Source organism: Oncorhynchus mykiss, chromosome 6 (genome assembly GCF_013265735.2).
Source record: "Oncorhynchus mykiss isolate Arlee chromosome 6, USDA_OmykA_1.1, whole genome shotgun sequence".
In the NCBI taxonomy this organism is placed as follows: Eukaryota; Metazoa; Chordata; class Actinopteri; order Salmoniformes; family Salmonidae; genus Oncorhynchus; species Oncorhynchus mykiss.
The window spans coordinates 62,947,496-62,966,031 of NC_048570.1; the positions used below are offsets into that span (position 1 = coordinate 62,947,496).

General features: G+C 43.3%; 1 protein-coding gene across 1 annotated transcript; it reads left to right on the forward strand.

Moving 5' to 3' along the window:
• Positions 1–622: 622 nt before the first annotated feature.
• On the forward strand, positions 623–18,330 carry LOC110526308 (putative solute carrier family 22 member 31). The gene is made up of 10 exons (XM_036981769.1): positions 623–1,185; positions 3,666–3,769; positions 3,950–4,104; positions 10,814–10,982; positions 12,896–13,041; positions 14,977–15,088; positions 15,273–15,487; positions 15,621–15,634; positions 15,814–15,947; positions 16,047–18,330. The coding sequence occupies exons 1-10, from the start codon at positions 796–798 to the stop codon at positions 16,450–16,452; spliced, it is 1,845 nt and encodes a 614-aa protein (XP_036837664.1). The 5' UTR covers positions 623–795; the 3' UTR covers positions 16,453–18,330.
• The last annotated feature ends 206 nt before the right edge of the window (positions 18,331–18,536 follow it).

An 18,536-nucleotide genomic window follows, 5' to 3' on the forward strand; every position in this document is an offset into this window, starting at 1 on the left:
TGCACCAGATTTCATTTACATTTTAATTTCATCCCTATATTTAATCCCTGGTTTGTCCCAAAGGCCCTCAAGGCAACATTCAGGCTTCTGTGGCATCAAAGTGGTCAACTGAAACCAATTAGAAAACTGTCTATACATGGGTAGCGGAAACACTGGCTCTTATCTTTTACTTGGCTAGTAGGAGGACGCCTGGAAAAGTGTGTGTTTAGGCTGATATTTAGATCTATGATCATGAGGGGTTTTGACTTTTGAGAAAAACTTAGACCTGTGGGTATAACAGGCCTATTTTTTGCCATGCAAAATGACCAGTAGATGCCATTATATTTGTTGACACAGAAGTATTTATAGTAGGTTACTTATGAGCCAGATATGAAGAGGGTAACCATTTGAAATCATACAAGCGTTTCCATTGACAGTGACACATCCACACCAAAATATAATTCCAGTAGGCCTCTTCACCCCACCTGTTACCTGACTCCTCGAGCAGTGTTTGGTGACCATGTTAAGTGAATGACACCGTAAACATTGATTTGACAACCCGATCCCTTCTGCCATCCTCTAAATAAAGTTAAGAAATATGTCGATCTGTCAGTGCGAAATAGGCCTAGGCCACAGTGCGTACAAACACTGATCTACGAGCAGATAGACTTCCCACCAATGACACTTCGGTTACTCACCGACCTGCCCACTTGGCTGGAGTTGTGCTATCTCATCTAACCTATCCTGCCATGCCCAGCGGTGTGTGTGGATGTCCAACACTACTGAATAACAGCTGTCTCGGCATTGTCTCTAACAATGGACTTTGAAACGAAGATTTATACCAAAATCGGTGGATATGGACGATATAACAGAACTGTTTCCATATTCAGCTGGTTTCCGAATTTTGCTGTGATGCTGAATCTTTTTTGCGACGTTTTTTACACCCTGATTCCCGGGTCGTACCACTGTAAACCCGACCCGACCCTTTTACCTTCGGGTTTTCTTTTCAGTAATTATTCCAGACAAGGGTATCTCAATTTTGCCATACCGTGGGTGAATGGTTCTGGACTGAGTCACTGTAAACTTTATAAGTACCCTAGAAACGTCTCCAACTTCATAGACAGCATTCCAAAGGAGATAGTGCCATGTACGAGAGGATGGGAGTACGACCAAGCTGCTGCGCTTCAGAGCAACTACGTGACAGAGGTAAACAAATATATACTTGGATTCGATGGTTTGTGGTTGTTTTAGGAGAGTTTGTGCTTTTGCCAGATTAGCAATCATTCGTGTGCTAGTGATGTTTTTATGACGACGCATTTACCTTACCTGATTTGGTTTACAAGTAGCCGCCTTTTCAGGCTAATGTGTAAATATCTTTGCCAAGCCCTGTCGAATGTTATTCATCCATTCAAAGTCGGCTACTCAAAGTACATTTGGGTTTAGCCTATTACTTTGGGGTTTGCAACTTTTTAATTCCCATTTGTGTTAATTGAGCTTGCCCCAGACAGATTGCTGGGGCTAGAGTTGGTCATCAATAGGCCTACTCTAGGATACATGGTGTTTTGGTTATGTGCTGAATTTGATTACCAGATTTCAACAACAAAAAATCCTATTAGCACTATTTATCAGATCACATTAGTCTGTTTTATATAATAATTACATAACGAAACTGCTGTGCAGAGCCATGAAATATGGGTGAATGTGTGATTATGTGATGATAGCAGCACAACAGGAAATGCAGGGACAACCATGTTCTTCCACCCTGATGGAGTTGCTGGGAAGATATGTCCTCAACAGAGCACATGAGGGGTCAGTCTAGGATGAGCATTCATCTTTCTGTACTGACCCTTAGCCATCTCATAACCAAGGAACACTCGAGTTCAACTGAATTTATTTGGCTCTAAGGGAACCCTTTTCATATTTCTTACTACTAGGCCTATATTCTTATTTCAGACTAGCACAGTCAATGTCTCTCTAACGCTGTCCTGTTTTGCGTCTTGGGAAAAGTTAACTAAATGTTGACTTATTGCACCTGAACAAACCTCACCAGCGATTATAATATCAAAAAAGGGGCAGGCCCATCCCACTGCAAATACTGGAACAGGATTATTGGTATACAAAAGTATCAGCAGTTACTCAAATCTGCAGACACAAGGCAAATACTGGTGTGTGTGTGAGAGAGACAGGGTGTGCGGGCTGTACAGGAATTCAACAAGGCAAACAGTAGTCCTGATGTGGGGTATTTTCTCGTGCATGTTTCCCTGGCAACCAGCCCCTCCCCCTGCTCCTGGATTTCCTCTCCATGATGTCACAGGACGTTTGTTCATGTCCCCACAGGGGTATCAACATCATACAGCAGGGATGGATGTCCTTCTGGCCCTGATTTTTAACGGGTGGGATGATAGGGACAGATCAAGAGATGAAGCAAGGGAGGAAAAAGGAGCAAATGAAATTATTAGATGGGGGAGGGAGGAAGAAAGAAAGTGTTAGAGTAGGGTGAAGAATGGTGGAAGGCACTGGAAACCAAACAGTGCAGTGGCTCTATGTGATAAACCTATCTGCAGTCACTCTTATTCAATCAGGAGATGATATCTATCACACAGCTGAATTCCTCCTTCGCACAAGGATTTCCATTGCCCTCGTGTGTGTGTGTGTGTGTGTGTGTGTGTGTGTGCCACTGGCCTTTAATTCTTACTTATATAATAACAAGGGATAATGGAGCTACAGTCTCAAACATTTTCCAAGCATGTTTATTAACAGTCCTTAAAAATAGGGTATGCTCAATCTGTCCCTGGAATTTCTCTACCCTGGTAATGCAATCCTGGATGAAGAAATAGGCCACCCATTATGTCATTATTTCAGTGGCTCCATTGACTTGGCTCTTTTACCTCATTCCTAACTATGTGGCAAAAGGGTCATTCCATGTCATTTCAGAAAGCCATGACACCTGCCATCTCAGATTGTTCTGAAATCATTTCTGTAGTTAGGAACAGATAAGATTAGCCTTCCTGAAACATTATTTTATTGAAAATAATTTTATCTCTGAGAAATTAAGCTAATCGATTGCAACCAAATAGTTACTATATGAATCCTGTACATTTAAAATGGCCAATTTGGGTCAAATCAATTATATTTCAACAAATAATGTTTCAGGAATGCTAATCTATTTTATTTTTTTTACATTTTTACCCCTTTTTTCGTGTTATCCAATTGGTAGTTAGTCTTGTCCCATCGCCGCAACTCCCGTACAGACTCGGGAGAGGCAAAGGTCGAGAGCCATGCGTCCTCCGAAACACGACCCTGCCAAGCCGCACTGCTTCTTGACACTGCTCGCTTAACCCGAAAACCATCTGTACCAACATCGTACAGCACAAGGAGTCGCTAGAGCGTGATGGGCCAAGGACATTCTAGCTGGCCAAACCCTCCCCTAACCCGAACGACGCTAAGCCAATTGTGCGCCGCCTCATGGGTCTCCCGGTTGTGGCCGGCTGCAACACAGCCAGGGATCTAACCCGGATTATGGCCTCCCACTTAGGAGGCCACTATCTTATCTTTTTCTAACTACAGAAACTATTTCAGAACAATCTGAGATGGTGGGTGTCAATCCTCTTATTGCTCTTTTTGAGGTGGAATGACTCACCATCTCGCTCTCTCTCTCTCTCTCTCTCTCTCTCTCCGCTCCACAGTGGAACCTAGTGTGTGTTGACTACTGGAAGATTCCTCTGCAGCACATCTGCTTCATGACAGGGTGGATTGTGGGATATGTCCTCCTGGGCACAGTGTGTGACTGGTAGCTACACTTCTGCATTTTGTGTGTGTGATGTTTCTGTTGTATTTTTGTATAATTGTGAACTACAATTGTATTAATTTCACTACACATATTTCATGTTTATGTTATTGATGGTATTAGGCTGTTATTAATGTTTAATATGTGTGCATGGGAAGCTATGTGTCTTTTCTCTATGTTCAGGTTGGGTCGTCGACAGGGCTTCCTGCTGTCTGTGTCTCTGTCCGGTCTGTTAGGAGTAGCTGTGTGTCTGTCCAACAGCCCTGTAGTGTTTCTGCTGCTACGCCTGTCTCAGGGCGCCATGTTGGCTGGGGTCTTCCTATCCTCTTACCTCACCAGTAAGTACACTTGACTCACCCTACTAACATTATTGGGCACAGACAACAGCACAAAGGGCAAGAAGGTAGAGACAATAATGCATCACGCAAAGCAGCAACTGTCCATGATGGCAGGGGAAGCTGTACAGATAAGTCATCCAAAGGGCTTTGACTTTCCAAACACAGAAGAAAGCGAACACTATATGATGCCCCGTCTCCTTATTAATTCAGCCATTTACGTAGATAACTAGCAAGTGTAAATTTGAGGGTTGCGTTAATGCAAAATGCAAGCGTTTGTCACCCAGAAAATAAATATAAAACTAAAACTAAAGCGTTTTTATAAACGCAGATCTAAAATGCTTCTTATTGTAATTTCTGCTCTGTATCAGACACATTTTGTGCTTCAGTTGCACTTTTCCACTCTGGGAATTCACCAATGGGCATTCTTTCAGCAGACAGCACTCTGACTGATGTGTAGCTGCTTTTCTCCTGTACTTTTCTCGGTGTAGTCGTCTACTTTTCTCTGGTAAAATGCAATATTAACTTCAAGCAAAAAACTTCAAGCAAAAAAAAAACGTGCTTTTTCATTGTAAGCTCATTCACTTGTGTGGCTGCCAGCCAAATAGCGTTGCGCACTTTCTGAATGTGTTGCGCAAATGTATTTTCTGTGAAGGAAAACAGTAGTGGTTTAGTTAGTAGTTGCACGGCCCTGATCACTATTGAAGCAAAAAAACTGTTGACTTTAAATATGAAACACGACCCCTGTCAATTCACAGCTCAACTCAACTGCTCCTGCTTTTTCCCCGCTGTGCAATTTACAAACAAACACTTAACTGGCTCAACTGTTCTGGGGAACTGCGGTAAGCTTCGTAATGTGAAAGGTGAAATGAAGAACGCGGTCAGCTTTATTTCCTAAAGTATTGCAAAAGTTGACTGCAGGTATTTACTTAAAAAGCTACAAATGTAAATTTATTGAAAAACTTTGGTATTGACGGTATTAAAAAAGCCTCCTGTGGCTATTTCTAAATACCCCGGTATACGGTATACCGCCCAAGCCTAGGGCAGTTACTGGTATTGTTCTTACGTCAGCGCAGTGTATTTCTGTGAAATGTAATCACATTTCCTCTTCAAAATGTAATATCATTTGTGAAATGGTCATGTGGATCATATTGTAGATTTCTGTATTCTGGACAGTTCAGGTGGGAGTTCTACATCCGACTTTGTTTAGCTGAATTAAAGCAGTCGGCAAAATATATTTAAATATATTTAATAGCAGTTTTTATTACTTCTCACTCAGAAGTGTGTCAGTGGCTAACATCTGTTGGATAAGTATAGACCAAACCCATATATCAAAAGGTCCCACACAAAGTGCTTCCCTTAGCGTTGTGTAGGGACAATGATCTGTGGGAAGCCAGGACGAACTCATTCTCACAATTTCACTAATATCATCAAAATCAATCAATCCTAGCACATTTTTGGGTTCATTCGGTAGTTTTTACCTGATTTAAGTAGAAACATGTTAAAAAATTGTAAGTACCATGTAAAAAAAGAAAGGTCCCTTTTTCAGGACCCTGTCTTTCAAAAATAATTATTAAAATGCAAATAACTTCATAGATCTCCATTGTAAAGGGTTTAAACACTGTTTCCCATGCTTGTTCAGTGAACCATAAACAATGAATGAACATGCACCTGTGGAACGGTCGTTAAGACACTAACAGCTTACAGGTGTTCGGCAATTAAGGTCACAGTTATGAACACTTAGGACACTAAAAAGGACTCTGAAAACCACCAAAAGATAGATGCCCAGGGTCCCTGCTCATCTGTGTGAATGTGCCTTAGGCATGCTGCAAGGAGGCATGAGGACTGCAGATGTGGCCAGGGCAATAAATTGCAATGTCCGTACTGAGAGATTCCTAAGAAAGCCCTACAGGGTGACAGGACGGACAGCTGATCATCCTCGCAGTGGCAGACCACGTGTAACAACCCCCTGCACAGGATTGGTACATCCGAACATCACACCTGCGGGACAGGTACAGGATGGCAACAACAACAGCCCGAGTTACAGGCCCCATTCTCTACTGCCAATGACTGGAACGAACTGCAAAAATCACTGAAGCTGGAGAGTCATGTCTCCCTCACCATCTGTCAGAGCAGCTCACATATCACTGCACCTGTACATAGCCCATCTGTAAACAGCAAATTCAACTACCCCATCCCTATACTGAATTTATTTATTTATCTTGCTCCTTTGCACCCCATTATTTCTACTTGCACATTCTTCTTTTGCACATCTACCATTCCAGTGTTTAATTGCCATATTGTAATTACTTCGCCACCATGGCCTATTTATTGCCTTAACCTCCCTTACCTTACCTCATTTGCACTCACTGTACATAGACTTAGATTTTTTTCTACTGTATGATTGATTGTATGTTTGTTTATTCCATGTGTAACTCTGTGTTGTTGTATGTGTCAAACTGCTGTGCTTTATCTTGGCCAGGTCGCAGTTGTAAATGAGAACTTGTTCTCAACTAGCCTACCTGGTTAAATAAAGGTGAATTAATAATAATAAAATAAGGTAACGGATGGCAACAACAACTACCCGATTTACACCAGGAACGCACAATCCCTCCATCATTACTCAGACTGTCTGCAATAGGCTGAGAGAGGCTGGACTGAGGGCTTGTAGGCCTGTTGTAAGGCAGGTCCTCACCAGACATCACCCGGCAACAACGTCGCCTATGGGCACAAACCCACCGTCGCTGGACCAGACAGGGCTAGCAAAAAGTGCTCTTCACTGAAGAGTCGCAGTTTTGTCTCACCAGGGGTGATGGTTGGATTCGCTTTTATCGTGAGCGTTACACCGAGGCCTGTACTCTGGAGCGGGATCGATTTGGAGGTGGAGGGTCAGTCATGGTCTGGGGCGGTGTATTCACAGCATCATAGAAATGAGCTTGTTGTCATTGCAGGAAATCTCAACGCTGTGCGTAACAGGGAAGACATCCTCCTCCCTCATGTGGTACCCTTCCTGCAGGCACATCCTGACATGACCCTCCAGCATGACAATGCCACCAGCCATACTGCTCGTTCTGTGCGTGATTTCCTGCAAGACAGGAATGTCAGTGTTCTGCCATGGCCAGCGAGAAGCCCGGATCTCAATCCCATTGAGCACCTCTGGGACCTGTTGGATCGGAGGGTGAGGGCTAGGGCTGTTCCCCCCCAGAAATGTCCAGGAACTTGCAGGTACCTTAGTGTAAGAGTGGGGTAACGTCTCACAGGAAGAACTGGCAAATCTGGTGCAGTCCATGAGGAGGAGATGCACTGCAGTACTTAATGCAGATGCTGATTGTTACTTTTGATTTTGACCCCCCTTTGTTCAGGGACACATTATACAATTTCTGTTAGTCACATGTCTGTGTAACTTGTTCAGTTTATGTCTCAGTTGTTGAATCTTGTTATGTTCATACAAATATTTACACGGTAAGTTTGCTGAAAATTAACACAGTTGGCAGTGAGAGGACGTTTCTTTTTTTATATTACTAAAACATAAGTTGAGAAAAATACTGTTGCTGCTTCCTGTTGTCATGGTGTCAAAACACCAGTTTTAAATGTCCAAATTCATATCAATATGCTGAAATAAGTTCTGATGTTGAAGACAATAGATTTTTTTAAATGCTCCCTATACACACGTCACTTGTATACTGAACAAAAATATAAATGCAACATGTAAAGTGTTGGTTTCATAAGCTGAAATAAAATTTCCCAGAAATCTTCCATAGCTACAAAAAGCTTACTTCTCTAAAATTGTGTGCACAAATTTGTTTACATCCCTGTTAGTGAGCATTTATCCTTTGCCAAGATAATCCATACACCTGACAGATGTGGCATATCAAGAAGCTGATTAAATAACATGTGCACAGGTGCACCTTGTGCTGGGGACAATAAAAGGAAACTCTAAAATGTCACACAACACAATGTTACAGATATCTCTAGTTTTAAGGGAGAGTGCAATTGGCATGCTGACTGCAGGAATGTCCACCAGAGCTCTTGCCAAATGCTCACCTTCGATGGCCACTGTCATGCTGGAGAAGTGTGCTCTTCACGGATGAATCCCGGTTTCAACTGTACGGGGCAGATGGCAGACTGAGTGTATGGCGCTGCTTGGGCGAGCGATTTGCTGATGTCAACTTTGTGAACAGAAGGCCCCATGGTGGCGGTGGGGTTATGGTATGGGCAGGCATAAGCTACGTACAAGAAACGCAATTGCATTTTATCGATGGCAATTTGAATGTACAGAGATACCGTGACGAGATTTTGAGGCCCAATGTCGTGCCATTCACCCGCCTCCATCACCTCATGTTTCAGCATGATAATGCATGGCTTCATGTCGCAAGAATCTGTACACAATGCCTGGAAGCTGAAAATGTTCCACATGGCTTGCATACTCACCAGACATATCACATTCTGAGCATGTTTGGAATGCTCTGGATCAACGTGTGTGAGAGCTTGTTCTAGTTCCTGCCAATATCCAGCAACTTCACAGAGCCATTGAAGAGGAGTGGGACAACATTCCACAGGCCACAATCATGAGGCAAATGATGGTCACACCAGATATTGATCCATGCCCCTAATTCTTTTTTTATTTTCTTCGGGTATCTGTAACCAAAAGATGCATATCTGTATTCCCATGTGAAATCCATAGAATAGGGCCTAATTATTATTATTTTTGACTGATTTCCTTATATTAACTGTAACTCTGTAAAATCTTTGAAGTTGCATTTATATTTTTGTTCATTGTATTTTGCTAAATTAGTACCTTAACTGCTCACCCATCAACAGTTACCAAACGGTCACTCCAGACTGAAATTGATTAGCTTGTTCTACTTTAATCAATAGCAAACACAGATTAATCAATCATGTCAATATTGCATAGAAATAAATGGAACTGAGACAATTCGCTGCCACTACATGTCATTTGCACTCTTCTAAAAGTACTGCAAAGCTACTGGTAATTAACCAAAGTTACGGGAATCTTCAGTCATTTTGGTAATCTATCGTAACTCTGGTCATTTATACTTGGATAACTGTATTCATATATAGTTTACATTTTTTGTGTGTCAATATTGTCCATATGGTTAAAGAGAAGATACTTTTTCATCAGACTATCTAATTAAATCAAGCATTATTTTCAATTAACTCTTCCAACTATTGACTTTTTTCTCAACTGTTACCAGTTTCACGTCAATACATTGAGAACAAATACATATTGACGATGTACATTTTTTTTTTTAAAAGAGGCTGTGTGGCATTCCCCCATACTTCCCATAGCAACCTGGTCTCATAGACTCGACATAACATAGTATAAGTAAATCGGAGACACTCAAATGAGTATGTTATGTTTGGTATGGTTACATAAGACAGAAGGCAAACAAAAGCAGTGTGGATGGGTGGACTGGGCATATAACGCAAACGCCTAACATCTAGCAACCCAAAGATTGTGTGTTTGAATCTCATCACTGACAACTTTTGATTTTAACATTTTCTACTACTTTCTATTTTTTAAGCTACTTTGCAACTTAGCATGTTAGCTAACCTTTCCCCTAACCTTAACCTAACTCCTAACCTTAACTCCAAACCCAGCTAAAGTTAGCCACCTAGCTAACATTAGCTACAACAAATTGGAATTCTTAACATATTGTACGAATTGCAATTCGTAACATATCGTACGAAATGGATGATGGATAGCCACAAATGAATAAATACCATACGAAACGTGTCATACTATTTGTAATGACCATAGCCCTCTATTGCTGCTATGGGGGTTACCTTATGTCCCATGATTCCACAGGGGTTTCCCTCTGTTGCCAATAAACATCAAGGATCACTGGAGGGAAAAGTGATTGGGGGATGTTAAAGGGGTAGGGGAGGGTGACAGGTTAGGGGTTGTGGTCCCATACCCGGGTCACCGGGTGCCATCTTGTTGCACTGCTGTCTTATTAGGGTTCAAAGGGCACTGGTTGGAACACACAGCCTGGAGCCAAGCTGAGCATTACTTATTCACTGTCTCTCTCCTTCCCCCTTTATACCCAATCCCTCTCTCAGAGATGGCTTGAGTGTGAGGTAACTCAAGGCTCTCTGGGCTAGACCATCCCTAGACCAAGAGTCGTCCCCCTCCCCAGTGTTGTTCCATTGTTAGGGGGTTTGGGGTTTTCTTGCTGTAACCTTCCTGTGATTGTGAGCTAATTGTGTGAAATGGTGTGTTCTTTGCTGAGTGAAAGCGGTCAAGCAGTGCTCCATGTGTTTTTAAGACCCTTCTGTGTGTGGGAGTAATGGTGCTAGATACAGCCTGAGAGGGAGGCCCACCGCAGTCTTTAACACAGCCACACACACATTTGCTCCTCTTACATTCCTCTAAGGTCACTGGTTAAATGTTGGTTTTAGGCTGTATTCTGGAGGACTGCCTCTGTGATCTACTGCCAGGGAGTTCTTCAAAGGGGGAGTGGGGGAACAATAGCAGGACAGAACATAGTGGAAGAAAATGTGTTTTTTTCCTTTGTTTTCTCTGTGAGGGGTTTTGAAGGAGAATAACTAGGGCATTGGAGTTTAGGTCAAAGTAGACATGAATTTCACACCACACAAATGGTCACAAATAGTTTTATTTGCATTTTCCTTCTCTCTTTCCTCTATCTCCTTCCTTCATCCTCTCTGCATCTCCCTTTGTGTTCTCCAGGACTGGAGCTGTGTGACCCTCCCCATCGTCTCATGGTTGAAATGGTCAGTGGTTTCTTTGCCGTCGTGGCAGAGCTCTTGTTGCCAGGGCTGGCGGTGCTGTGTCGTGATTGGCCAGTTCTTCAAGCAGTGGCAACCTTGCCACTGCTCCTGTTGCTCTCCTATTGGTGGTGAGTCTGTCATAAGCATTTTTTTTGTGTAAAGTGGTATAGTGCAGGGGGGGGGGGGGGGCAAAGTACGGCCCACCGGGTACTTCAATCCAGCCCGCGAGACAATTATTATTATTTTTTTTACAATTGTTGTTTTTTGTGTGTTTTTTTTCTTATACATTTTGTGATATTGTCAGGAGAATTCTATACTCGTGTTCATTTACCAATTCAATTAAGTTACCCTTAGTCTGTTATATCAGGATTTGTAAGATACTGATAGAAAAGGAAACCAAAGTTAAATGTTTATTCACGGGAACGTTCTGAAGTCAAGAATACAAATCAATTCATTTTATACTGACTTCTCACGCCCACTCATACACACAAACATACGCCCACACATACACACAAACATACGCACACACATACACACAAACATACGCACACACAAACATACGCACACACATACACACAAACATACGCACACACATACACACAAACATACGCACAAACATACGCCCACACATACACACAAACATACGCCCACACATACACACAAACATACGCCCACACATACACACAAACATACGCACAAACATACACACAAACATACACACAAACATACGCCCACACATACACACAAACATACGCCCACACATACACACAAGCATACGCCCACACATACACACAAACATACACACAAACATACACACAAACATACGCCCACACATACACACAAACATACGCCCACACATACACACAAACATACGCCCACACATACACACAAACATACGCCCACACATACACACAAACATACGCACACACATACACACAAACATACGCACACACATACACACAAACATACGCACACACATACACACAAACATACGCACACACATACACACAAACATACACACACACATACACACAACTTACGCACACACATACACACAAACATACGCACACACATGTCCTGCTACGCACACACTGTCTGTCTCACTACCCAGCCGACAGAGATGGTGACTTTGTCCTTGAGACGTACTCCCCGTTCTCTCCCAAATCTCTAGTCAGGTCGACACCGAGCTCAGACAGTCTGTGTTTAGAATACCATAAAGGCATATTGTTTCACCCTAATTCTGACTAGGACTACACATTTATTGATTATGATTTCATACATTATAATCAATACAATACAATGATATGTTTCAGGGCGGAATATTCTAATCATTCAATTAACAGACAATTCTCACCTATCAGATATCCAATTGGTAGTTAGTCTTGTCCCATCGCTGCAACTCCCGTACGGACTCGGAAGAGGCGAAGGTCGAGAGCCGCGTGTCCTCCGAAACACAACCCAGCCAATCAGCACTGCTTCTTGACACACCTACCTAACACGTAAACCAGCCGCACCAATGTGTCGGAGGAAACACCGTGGACACCTGGTGACCGTGTCAGCGTGCATTCGTCCGGCCCGCCACAGGAGTCACTAGAGCGGAAATCTTGGCCTACCAGACCCTCCCCTAACCCGGACGGCACTGGGCCAATTGTGCGCCGCCTCATGGGTCTCCCAGTCACGGCAAGCTGTGACACAGCCTGGGATCGAACCCGGGTCTGTAATGACGCCTCAAGCACTGTGATGCAGTCCCTTAGAACGCTGCGCAACTATGGAGGCCCCCGCAAATTGACTTGAACAAACAATTGGTCCCCCCAAAAAATGTGGCCGATTGTGGCCCTCGAACCAAAAAGTTTGCCCACCCCTGGTATAGTGTATATTGTTTATGTCATGGGACAGAACGTCTAAAGGCATGGATAGAGAAAGAGGGATGTGTGTTATAATTATTATGCATTTTTGTGGAAGGACAGGAAGTAGAGAGAGTGTCATGGATGGAGAAAGAGACGTGTGTTTTTCTATTCCTGTTTTCTCGTATCCCCCTCAGTTGTCCATCAGTGTTTCCCGAGTCTCCCCGCTGGCTTCTGGCCACAGGTCAGATCCACCAGGCTAAGAGGTGTCTCCAGATCTTCTCCACCAGAAACAGAGTCTATCTCAGGGAGGACATCTACCCTGCTGAGAACCTGCTCTCAGGTATCATCATCCCCCACCCTATCCTGACCCTTTTAGCTGGTCTGTGTCAATGAATAATGTCTGCTGCCTTTGGTAGTGTAATCAGTTGCGGCGAAATCCTGCACGGAGCCTTTACCGTGTGTTGCCACTTTTAAGAGCGCATCAGCAGTCAGGAAGGAGGAAATGAAAATGACTCTTCCGCTCTGTGAGAGCTGTCGGTTGACGCTGTACTTTTGACTGTGTGTATCTCTTTGCAGAAGTCTTGTTTATTTTCACCGTGCTTAGTTCGTAAAGTGTTTAAATCGATCGCCGGTGTTACCGCTCAATGTCGTGTTTTGAATCTGTTGGGACCGCTCTTGTCATTGATCGCATGGATTAGTAGCAACATTGTTGCGAAGCGTTGACAAATAAACCAACAAACCAGACTGGCAGACGAGTGCAACTGAAAGCCTGGAGTTTATAGCTAAGACATAGCCCTCTCTCGCTCCAGTGCTTCACACTGGAGCTGATTTTACTTTTTTTTTGTTTTGCGCTGCTCACCATAGTATGTTCAGTACTATGGTGAGTACTGCTGGCCTATTATTGCTTTCAGGACATATTTGTGACAGTGGTGTTCAACAGAGTGTGCGGTTGAGATGGTTTATTATATGGGATTATTGATTGAACTAGATTTATATTGGTTCCTATGGTTTTCTGTCCTTAGAGACTTAGGTACTTTTTTTTAAGCCCTTTTTTTGTTTTGTCTACACCCACATCATTTCATACACCCACATCATTTCATACACCCACATCATTTCATACACCCACATCATTTCATACACCCACATTATTTCATACACCCACATCATTTCATACACCCACATCATTTCATACACCCACACAATTTCATACACCCACATCATTTCATACACCCACATCATTTCATACACCCATTCACTCTTCTTTCTGGGAACTAACACAGAGTATTGCAAATCATTTGTTGATGACTGGGTTCTCTATAGTCGGTTACCTATGAGTCGCTCTAATCCTTATTATTGTGTGAGGTTATTATTGGTTGGGTTACCCCTGTGGTGTGCCAGTGGAGAGAAAGGATACCTGGCAAACAGGCTACACTCTAGGCAGCATATTCTGCCTGTGTGTGTGTGTGTGTGGTAGCTGTACTCTCTCTATCCTACTCTCTTCCTTTCAGCAGGGTTAATACCTGCCTGGCACCCAAACCAAAAATCTTTATCTTAACCTTGTCGCTGCATTGTTAGAGAGGTAAACTAATGCTTTGGGCGATACATCCAAACGCCCAGGTTTCCCCATATGTTAGGATTCCCTCATATCCAATATTAGTGAACTTTGTTTGAGGTACACGTAGCATTGGATGTTTCTGAGATGGTTCAGAAGTGTGCCTGGTTACATGTGCCAGCTAGACAACTGAGCTCTTTCACAGGCAGCCAGTCACTTAATGAGTGAGAGCATCCAACACCTGTGCTCTCCTGTGGTAGTCACGATAAGATCTCTTTGTTTGTTGGACATTTCAATGCGACCGTAGTGTACTAAATCACGAACTGGAATTACCTTAGTCCAAATCAAGACCCATGACATTTTATATTTTGGTAATTTATCAGATGCTCTTATCCAGAGTGACTTACAGGAGCAATCAGGGTTAAGTGCCTTGCTCAAGGACACACCGGTCGATTTTTCACCTAGTCGGCACAGGGATTCGAACCAGAGACCTTTCGGTTACTGGCCCAACGCTCTTAACTTCTAGTCCGACTGAATGGTTCCATTTAGTGTGATTTAATCGTAGGCACTGGTTCTGAGGAGAGAGATTCCCTATGGAATGTGGGTTATATGTTTGTACCAAGTGAACAGCGTTTGGGTCAAGTGCCCTTTGGCTTTGGTATTGGCAGTGTGAATACAGGCTCATATCTCTCCTTCTCTCCCTCCCTCTCCTTTTCTTCTCAGTAGAGATCGATGCGGAGTACCCAGATTATACCCAGCCTTGCTACCACTCAGTCCTGGAGTTGCATTCCACCCGAGTGATCTGGAGGAACTGCCTCATCCTTAGCTTTACTATGTGAGTTAGGAGCTAACGCAGCTTTTATGACCTTCTATATGACTCCCCCCACTGAACAATACAGCCACGAGGAATGGTAATGTTACCATTTACCGCAGCTGCTTTTAACAGTACAGTTTGGACAGAGTAAGTTTCATGTTTTGGGCCAAGGACCTAACCTTTCCTAACTCTCCTCCTCCTCCAGGTTCATAGGCACAGGCATCCAGTACTGTTTCATCAGGAACCTCCACAGCTACTCCCACAACTTCTACTTTAGTTACTTCCTGCGTGTGGTGACTGGAGCTCTGGGATGTGTCTTCCTCTGCCTGTCCGTCAACCTCTTTGGTCGCCGTGGTATCCTGCTTCTGTCTGCCATTATCACCGGCCTGTCCTCGCTGCTGCTGCTGGCCCTCACACAGTGTAGGTTTAACTTGCTTTATTTCTGTGCTATGATGATGATACTATGTTGCTTTACTATTTCTATACACACATTTTCTTTAAGTGCACCAATACAGGGTCTCATACGGTCTCTCCCCTGTACATGGTTCATTAGTAACTCTTCTCCTCGTACTTTAGCCAATGGTTTTCCACAATGACCTCATTCATAACAATGTCACTGTTCTGATTCTGATTGGCCATTAGATTTTTTTCAGGTTATTTCAGGTCAATTTTCTTTTAAATTGCCTGTTTCCTAGTTTGCCTAGTTTAGTGAGTCATCAGAAAGACGTGTCCTTGTCCTTCTCTAGATCTTTGTGGAGTGCTGGTGTTGGTGCTGTCTGTGCTGGGGCTCCTCTTCTCCCAGGCCCTGGCCCCTCTTCTCCCAGGCCCTGGCCATGCTCAGTGCATTCTTCGCCAGTGAGGTCATGCCCACTGTAGTCCGGTGAGTATTATGTCTACTCTTAGAATGCTGGGTCAGGTGGCCTTGACAATGTTAGTGAACTCTATATCTCTCCTGACCCTCTCTCTCCATCTGCCTTAGTGGTGGTTGTCTGGGGCTGGTGCTTGCGTCTGGCTGTATGGGGATGGCTGCCTCCCCTATGATGGAGCTCCAGAACAACAGGGGTTTCTTCCTCCACCACGTCAGCTTTGCCTCCTTCGCTGTCCTCTCGGTGCTGTCCATCATGCTGCTGCCGGAGAGCAAGCGCAAGCCGCTACCCGACTCCCTGAAGGATGGAGAGGGCCAGCGACTGCCCCCTCTCTTCCTGTCCCGTGAAGACAACCTGCCCCTGCTCTATACCCGGCGTGGAGCCTCCGAGTACAACCCTGATAACTACTCCCGCCTGGTCACCGCCACCAGGAAGATGCTCATCAAAGACAATTTACCCTATAAGATCGTTGTGCCCTCCCAGTCCCCACTGCTGCCTTCCAACAGCGAGGTACACTGAATACTGGAGGAAGAGGCACTAAGAGAGGACTTGTCTTAGCAGCCTCTAACTACCATCACCCGTCCTCCTCTCCCACAGAGAGACCTCACCTCAAACCCACTGGATATCTCTCCCTGGTATCATCCTGGGCTAGCTGCCTGGTTCCCTTTCACCAGACTGAGACGGTGTGATCCAGACTCGTATCGCTCTGAACGACGGGTCTTCTTGGATATTTGGAAGGGGAGGAGAGTTGGAGATGTGTGTATTTACTGTGTCCGTCTTTTTTGTTGTTGTGCCAAGTGTTTCAAACAATACGACAGAAACGATCTGTGTGTGTGCTTGTTTTTGTACTGATTGAGATCTGCTGTTTCTAAGACTGTGTTAACGCCCTCTCTTCTCCAGGCTGTGCAGCATGGGAGCTATGGCTTTATTAACCACTAAGGCTCACTTGAGAAGCATTGCTTGTCCACTTAACTGGTGACTCATGCTTTTCAGTACTGCTGTCTTGTGCCTGTGACTGCAAAGAGAAAGAGCAGGGTCCTGACTGTTACTTAATCTGACTCATTGGTGACTCAACGAGGGGACCTCACAGATAGAAGTCAGTTTGGCTCAAACTGGAATGTATTGTAGCCAATTGTTATATTTTTTGGGGGGTTGGGGGGACTCAATGAAGTATCAGTCACTGATAATATGACCTAAGCAATGAAAGGTCATTTCATCCTGTCCACTTGTTGGACGTGTTTTAAGAACATGAGATGTTGTCACATGATGATTTGCACCAGGAACAAAGTTGTTAAAATGATTGAAATGTGACCTCTACTCTGAGTCATTATAACCTTTCAAATGGGACTTTACCTCATTGTGCTTAGTTGTATCACGTCCATCTCTCTGCCTTAAACGGTTCCTGTTCCTGTTCAAAGAAGGCAGTTGCTATGATACTTAACATTCTATAAGTAATTTAATTAAATACATTTTTATCAACTATTAAACCACATTTCACTGCTCTTTTTGGTATTTGACTGTGGTTTGAGGTGTTGCCCTTCTTGGCCTGGCTGTGGAACTGTTTTACGTTATTGTTGGATAGGATGTTTACACTCTAACTCATTCGCTCTTCCTTTTTCATCCCCCTCTTTTGCTTGCATGGGAACATAGCCCCTTGTACAGTACGTTTATTAGGAAAAAATGTAAATGCAGCTGCTCAACTTTTCCCCACAGCGGACAATATTCTGTCCTTCTAAAAAATACTTATATTAAATTACATGTACAAAGTATTATATTATTTTCAGCTATGAATAACTTGACTGACTCTCGAAAGTTCATATTGAGTTATCTGGAAGCTGAGGCCATACAATGTTGATCTACTGTTTGCCCCTCTTCACATAAATAAATAAATAGAATAACAGTGACCTCGAGCATCAAGTAAAGAGATGCTTAACTTCCTTTCAGATTATGGTAAACGAACAGACCCGGTCAGGACATTTTGAACAATGCTATTCTGCTTTTGACATCAATGGGGTCTTAACGAGGTCACTGGGTGTTGAACTAAGGTTGCTATAGTATTTTTCTGAAGCTGATCCACTTCTATTTTTAACTTTTATTTGCTTGCTCGCCTCACTTTTCAAAAATGAAATCCGTTTAACAGTAAGTTTGAATGGCCCAAAACTGAAAATGTTTTGAGTTCTGCCCTGTGCTTCATATGTCTGATACAATGCTTACCACAAGACGGTGCTGTTCTCTTATAAATGTATTGAATGTACAAAATCCACCATTTGTCTTTCAACTTTGTGTTATGTTTTTAACAAAGTCAGATTTTTGTATTTTGAAGAATTGGAAACGTATTTCAGTGTAAATAAAATAAGATGGCTTGGAGTAAGTCCAAACACACCATTGCCAAGTTCACAATGTCTGTTTGTACAGCGTTCTCAAAATGGAGCCAGATGGGATCATAGACACTGTTTTGTTGAGGAGTGAAACACTGTTCTATCTTGCCCTTGAGTTTTTGTTTTGTGTATTTCAAAATGAAGTCAAATGTGCTCAATGGACAGTGTTCCGTGACTCTAGGGCTGTATAAGAACAGGGAAAGGGAGACAGAGGTACAGCAGTTG

What these genes read in the sequence shown, in the direction of transcription:
- LOC110526308 (XM_036981769.1), top strand. Translation starts at nt 796, where the DNA reads ATGGACTTTGAAACGAAGATTTATACCAAAATCGGTGGATATGGACGA. An exon ending in CCTATCCTCTTACCTCACCA is followed by an intron (nt 4,105 to 10,813) that starts GTAAGTACACTT and finishes TGTGTTCTCCAG; the next exon opens with GACTGGAGCTGTGTGACCCT. An exon ending in GTCATGCCCACTGTAGTCCG is followed by an intron (nt 15,948 to 16,046) that starts GTGAGTATTATG and finishes CATCTGCCTTAG; the next exon opens with TGGTGGTTGTCTGGGGCTGG.